Source organism: Sinocyclocheilus rhinocerous, unplaced genomic scaffold, assembly GCF_001515625.1.
Source record: "Sinocyclocheilus rhinocerous isolate Xijiao unplaced genomic scaffold, SAMN03320098_v1.1 scaffold1900, whole genome shotgun sequence".
In the NCBI taxonomy this organism is placed as follows: domain Eukaryota; kingdom Metazoa; phylum Chordata; class Actinopteri; order Cypriniformes; family Cyprinidae; genus Sinocyclocheilus; species Sinocyclocheilus rhinocerous.
Window position 1 is genome coordinate 227166 of NW_015662288.1, and position 7210 is coordinate 234375.

Below are 7210 nucleotides of genomic sequence, written 5' to 3' on the forward strand. Positions count from 1 at the left end.
GAGATACAACTATTTGAAAATCTGGAATCTGAGGGAGCTAAAAAATCTAAATATTGAGAAAATCATCTTTAAAGTTGTCCAAATGAAGTTCTTAGCAATGCATATTACTGATCAAAAATTAAGTTTTGATATATTTACAGTAGAAAATTTACAAAATATCTTCATGGAACATGATCTTTACTTAATATCCTAATGATTTTTGGCATGAAAAGAAAAATCAATAATTTTGGCCCATACAATGTATTGTTGGCTATTGCTACAAATATACCCCAGCGACTTAAGACTGCTTTTGTGATGCAGTCACATATGCATCACTAAGAACTTCATTTGGACAACTTTAAAGGCGATTTTCTCAATATTTTGATTTTTTTTGCACCCTCAGATTCCAGATTTTCAAATAGTTGTATCTCAGCCAAATATTGTCCTGTCCTAACAAACCATACATCAATGGAAAGCTTATTTATTCAGCTTCCAGATGATGTATAAATCTCAATTTTTAAAAAATGGACCCTTATGACTGGTTTTGAGGTCACATATGTGCATGTGTGTTTGCAGGTTCTGGGTAAATTCCACCCTGACGTGGCGAAGCAGCTCAATAATCTGGCCCTGTTGTGTCAGAATCAGGGCAAATATGAGGAAGTGGAGTATTATTACCGCAGGGCGCTCGAGATCTACGAGAACAAACTGGGCTCCGACGACCCCAATGTGGCCAAGACCAAAAACAACCTGGTGAGGCCAGACCCACTCAACTACAACTCATACAGCTGTGTTTTTAAACTCTTTTTCTGTGCTGGAAATCTTTACCTAATTACCAAATCTTGGATTCAATCTAGTTTTCTAGATGGCTCACACACCTCAGTTTATGAGTGAAAAAAAAACATTATTTGTGAATAATTTTGGCAGTATTCACTCAAAATATTTGGTGCATTAATTCAGAAATACAAAACCTGTGCTAACTGAAAGAAAACAAGTCGAAAAAAGATTGAATCCGATATTTGAACCCAATATGCAAGCAATTTTTTGTAGGCCAGTCATTTTTGACCAGGAACACCACAAGTGTAACGAAGTGTGGAAAGAAAAAAATCCTAAAAAGTACATCAAGTTTTGGGTGGTGGTTATACCCTGTGTGAGCGAAGTCAGCAGGTTATTCTCCAGAGCAATAACATTAACATTAACAAAAAAAATCCTCTCAACATGAGGGTTAAAGGGGTGATGAATTACATTTATTATTATTATTATTTTATAATGTTTCCTGAGGTGCACTTATAATGCTAGTAGGATTTTTACATCAAAAATTATTTATAATTTAGAAATGACAAATGACAGAAAAATGACATTTTCTATCCTGATTTTAGACTTTTATTTTTTTTTGTTTATATTAATGTAAATACATTTGTGTATGTGTGTATATATATATATATATATATATATATAAAATGTATATTTAGTAAGTATTATTTATATTGTCTATATGTACTTATATTAATAATTAAGCAGTATGGCACAACAGTTCAATAAACAAGCAATAAATATATCTTATTATTTATGGTAATACATCTTATTATTATATCTTATTTATCTCAATTTCCTCTGTATATTTTTATATTTAAATTTTTTTAATTTAATCTGAAATGGTCATATTTTTACCCATTGTTTTTTAAATATTTATTTTGTTATAATTCACGAATAATATGCGTGGCCGTTTTCCGCCCTTATTTTAGCCCAACTGCTTAAAGGGGCGTGTCTCTCTGAAGATTTAATGTGAACACCCACTGCTGTGATTGGCTAACATCTTCGCATATGAAATAAGTATTACATGTGGACCTGGCATGATTAACTAATCATGAAATGTGTTGATTCATTGTTTTTAGATCTAATCGCATTGCATCAAAGGTTGCAGCGCTGAGTATTGTATCACAGTCATGTCTTTTGCGCACATGAATACAATTATCCTGCCATTACAACGTGATTTTGTATTCTCACAAATGCTTCAATCCAAACGAACACAGCATGCAAAGAAGAGAATCACTGAGCTTTTTGAGAGCAAATAAACAGAATTAAACTTTCTGAATCAAATTTGCTTCTAATATATCACGTCCTGAATGTCTCCTGCTCTCGTGTTTATCTGTGAAAGTAAATATTGGAGGTCAGTAAAGATCAAGATCTGGAGAAAGTGCGGACGCAGTGACCAAGAACAAGCCCTCTGGCTTTGGATCTGAAAAGTCGAGAGCATTGTTCTGTCTGAAGCTCGTTGATCGTGATTGTGTTTCCTCCACAGGCCACGTGTTACCTGAAACAGGGCAAGTTCAAAGACGCAGAGACGCTTTACAAGGAGATCCTGACCCGCGCGCATGAGAAAGAGTTCGGATCTGTCAACAGTATGTATTTAGCATCACACAAACCATATATTCATATATGCATGTTCATTTTATGTGACTTGCATTAACTTTTTTAAAAATGTAAATCATGTGTTTTTCTAAGAATGGACTAATTTTTAATTGTAATTCATGATCGGTTTTTGTCAGGACGACGTGGTGAGATGTTTGATCTTTCAGAGGTTTTGTCTCTAATCCGTCTATTGTGACATCACAGCCTTTTAAGCCAATCAGACGCTTACAGGATTACGCTCAAACATCCACCTGCTCTTCCTGAAAGCTTCAACAAGCTAGTTATGGTTAAAAGAAGACTAGCCACTAGTCTGCGATCTGATGCCATGCAGGGAAAGTTGTTAGAAAAAAGTAACAATATTGAATTAATCACAACAAAATGCCTTTTTTAAAAAAAAAAGAAAATTATTTTTGTACTCCTCAGATGATAACAAACCAATCTGGATGCATGCAGAGGAAAGAGAAGAAAGCAAGGTATTATAGGCTTTAAATTATATATTTACGTGAATTTATTTAAATGTAAATATTTGTATGAATGTATTTAAATGTAAAAACGTGTGTGTGTGTGTATATGTGTATATATATAAACATTTTTTTAATTTCAGAAAGTTGTACTTTAGCACGGATGCATTAAATTGATCTTTGCTTTGATAACAGGAATAAATTACATTTTACAACCTATTCAAATAGAAAAGTTATTTTAAATTTAGTTTTTACTGTATTTTTGAGCAAATAAATGCAGCCTTGGTGAGCAAAAAAGACTATTTTCAAGCACATTAAAAAATCATGTATTAAATATGATGTATATATTAATACACATATCTATATTGATTATATTTAAGCTATATGACATTTCTGGTTTACAACAATAAACAAGTACTAAACAGAAAAATATATTAAATTGTATTCTTCAATACAACAATTCAGCCTGATTCTCTTATTATTATTTATTTTTATTTTTTTTACCTGATTCTCTTATATTATTATTATCATTTTTTTTTTACCTGATTCTCTTATATTATTATTATCATTTTTAATGCTCTCATTTCATTATATTTTAATCTGTGTGTTCAGTATGAAATGATTTGAGTTTGTCTGATGCTTATTTCCAGGGTAAGAGGAAGGACTCGGGTCCGTACGGTGAATACGGCAGCTGGTACAAAGCCTGCAAAGTGGACAGGTGAGTCCCTCAGAGGATTATGGGTATCAGAGTGTGGAGGACTCCGTGTTTTGGAGTGATTTTCTGGACGTTTCTCTCGAGCAGCCCCACTGTTAACACCACGCTGAAGAGTCTGGGCGCGCTGTACCGCCGGCAGGGCAAACTGGAGGCCGCCGAGACGTTGGAGGAGTGTACGACGAAAACCCGTAAACAGGTACTGATTTCCCACCTGATGCTCGACCTACAAAACCTGAGGTTGACTTCCTGTGCAGATGACTCGTACAGGAAGAGAACGCTGTTAAGAAAACCTCACTGACTTCTCTATTCTACTTGTACCTTTCATTCATTATTTGGATTGACTGACAACTCTAGAAATAACACCATGACGTGAAAGCTCATTGTGTCTGTCAGGGCATCGATGCCATTAATCAGAGTAAGGTGGTGGAGCTGCTGAAGGACGGAGGTTGTGCTGGAGGAGACAGACGTCAGAGTCGGGACGGAGTAAACGGCCCCGGAGGCCCCCGAGGAGACTGTGATGGAGACGAAGCCGAGTGGAACGGGGTCAGTGCAGCCCGCGGAGCCATTGTTTTTTGTTCCAATCTTTTATGCAAATATTGTGTAATGTTTTTGAAATAATTCTCTTAAGCTCACCAAGGCTCCATTTATTGAATTAAAAATACAGTAAAATTGTGAAATATTATTACAATTCAAAAGAGCTGTTTTCTATGTGAATATATTTTAGAATGTAATTTATTCCTGTGATCAAAGCTGAATTTCCAGCATCATTACTCCAGTCTTCAGTGTCACATGATCTTCAGAAATCATTCTGATACGCTGATTTGCTGCTCGAGAAACATTTCTGATTATCATCAGTGTTGAAAAGCTGTGATACTCTACCATTCCAAAGTTCCAGAAGAGACTTCAAAAACATCATATATAAAAAATAAAAAAAATCTCATTTATTCATAATTTTTGACTGGTATTGTGCGTTTAAATATACATCTTGAAGTTGATCATATATTGTGGGCGCAGGATGGTAACGGCGGCCTGCGCAGGAGCGGCTCGTTCGGGAAGATTCGTGAAGCGCTGCGCCGCAGCAGTGAGATGCTGGTGAAGAAGCTGCAGGGCAGCGGCCCTCAGGAGCCACGCAACCCCGGGTGAGACTCGAGCACTTCTCCAAAGAACAAATCAAGCATTAGACATGATGCTCTAACTGCTGATGTTGTTTGGTTCAAAAGGATGAAGAGGGCGAGCTCCTTAAATTTCCTCAACAAGAGCGCAGAAGAAACCTCACAGGTGTGTATAATCAGAAATGTTTCTTGAGCAGCAAATCAGAATATTAGAATGATTTCTGAAGGATTTGGCTATTGCTACAAATATACCTGTGCTACTTATGACTGGTTTTGTGCTCCAGGATCACATGTACTGTTTCTTAAGCAGCAAATCAGCATAACAGAATGATTTCTGAAGATCATGTGACACTGAAGACTAGAGTAATGATGCTGAAAATTCAGCTTTGCATCACAGGAATAAATTACATTTTTAAATATATTCACATAGAAAACAGCTATTTTGAATTGTAATAATATTACGCACTATTACTTTTGGCTATTGCTACAAATATACCTGTGCTACTTATGACTGGTTTTGTGCTCCAGGATCACATGTACTGTTTCTTAAGCAGCAAATCAGCATAACAGAATGATTTCTGAAGATCATGTGACACTGAAGACTAGAGTAATGATGCTGAAAATTCAGCTTTGCATCACAGGAATAAATTACATTTTTAAATATATTCACATAGAAAACAGCTATTTTGAATTGTAATAATATTTCACAATTTTACTGTATTTTTGATCAAATAAATTTACTTTAAAACAATGAGATTTAGAATGACATGCACAAATGAATTTTTCACAGTAAGATTAAGAACATTAAGCATTTAGATGCTTTTAAATCTTGTTTGCAGTAAACTTTCATGCGGTGTTTAAAATTGTGTATTTCCACAGTATTGCTGCATGATAAAACTTTTGTGTGTTTGTGTGTCTTCAGGAGTCTAACAGCGGTCTGTCAGAATCCAGAGGACTGAGCGCTAGTAATGTGGACCTGACCAGACGCAGCTCTCTGATCAGTTAGAAACGACGTCTGGACGTGGAAAAGGAACCAAACGGAGAGGCTGTTTGCTACCTACTTGAATCGAAAATATCATCAAATGATCCTCATTCCAAACGTTTCCCTAAGAAAAAATCTTAAAAGCAAAAACATGTCTTTTAGTTTCACATCGCTTGCAAAATCTGGCCTTCGTCTCTCTGCTTCGCCATTAGCGAGATCAAACGCAATGTAGCACGCTATCACCTACTAGACCACAGACATCCAGTGGTGAAACGGCATCATCGCATGGCGTCAAAACCGCGTAGTTTAGCATACAACGATCAAGTCATCAAAGCATACGTTTGCCATTTAGAAAACATAAAGTTCATATATAGTAGATGCTAACAACTTCCACAAAACGACCTCGCTAAGTTGAAACGGTGCGGAAAACTCCTGCGAATGCACTTACGAAAAATATGAGCGTTAGAGGAGGAGTTGAAATTCGAGAGCACTGACTGGTACGACCTCACGTTTGCCGTCTGAGTTTGATGTATATAATGATTTAAATTATTTAAGGTCTTTTCGTTTTGCAAAATTAGCGCACAAGTATTTCGTTTACACTGTAGCTGGATGTCTGTCCTGGAGCGACTGGAAATCGCATTGAACGCTGCAATGAAGGATTTCTGCTTTACGATTTAAAGCTGATATAAAGCTCTTATTTATTAGCCAATCTAGATTCAGAATTCAAACGCTCAGTCATTTTATCTGATTGCAAGTCAAACTCCGAAAAAAATCGGATGAGTCGGTGGAAAACGCCAAACCTGTATAACTGGAATTTTCCATCAGTTTAAAATGTGACGTGTTTTTCATTTTATATGATTTTCCAGCCACTAGAATGTGGCTAAAACGGACAAATCCTCTCGTTTTTGTTTTATCTTTTCATGTTAATAAATTGCAAATGTCTTAGTGTACTTGTATGTAAACGTTTGCACCTTCATGTGATTTTTTTGCATTGATTAAGGATGTGTGTGTTTGATTTTTGGTTTATTTGAATGATTTTTCTTGTGTTCATCGGAGGCGAGTGATCTCTGAATGTGCAGACGACACTAGCTTTGGGAACCAGCCATACAAATGGGTGAATCTCATGAATAAATGAGTCATATTTCACCTCAAATCATATGCAATCACATTTTCCATAAAGTCATTTTTTGTTGTTGTTGTTCTTTGTATTGTAACATTACTTTCATTAGTTAAGCACATTTTCCCTCCAATTTCTAATTACAAAAACAAAAAATATTCTCTCTATAGCTATACATTAAAAACCTAAAAATAAGGAATACAACAAATACTATTACAATTAATAATTCATAATTGAAATGTAATTTATTTGACATTGTGCAGTAATTTTGTAAGTTACGGTATTACATTATTGAGAATTTAGGGGATTAAATGTGCTTAGTTGTAATTAATGTCACAATGCTAAACGTCTTATTGGTCTTATGCTCAATTTTCCTTAAAATATTCTTAAATCTATATATTTCTCCAATTTTGTAATTGTTTACTTTGCGGTGAA

The 7210-nt window shown here is 35.3% G+C and overlaps 1 protein-coding gene across 1 annotated transcript in view; it reads left to right on the top strand.

Annotated features, from left to right (window-relative positions):
• The window catches only part of LOC107728029 (kinesin light chain 2-like), an 18118-nt gene extending 11212 nt beyond the window's left edge, over positions 1–6906 (top strand). The window contains exons 6-14 of the mRNA XM_016538086.1: positions 556–729; positions 2279–2378; positions 2812–2861; positions 3500–3567; positions 3652–3760; positions 3958–4107; positions 4579–4703; positions 4785–4842; positions 5599–6906. Coding sequence (XP_016393572.1) covers positions 556–729; positions 2279–2378; positions 2812–2861; positions 3500–3567; positions 3652–3760; positions 3958–4107; positions 4579–4703; positions 4785–4842; positions 5599–5682 — 918 coding nt within the window. The 3' untranslated portion in view covers positions 5683–6906. The remainder of the gene's footprint in view (positions 1–555; positions 730–2278; positions 2379–2811; positions 2862–3499; positions 3568–3651; positions 3761–3957; positions 4108–4578; positions 4704–4784; positions 4843–5598) is intronic.
• Positions 6907–7210: the final 304 nt, after the last annotated feature.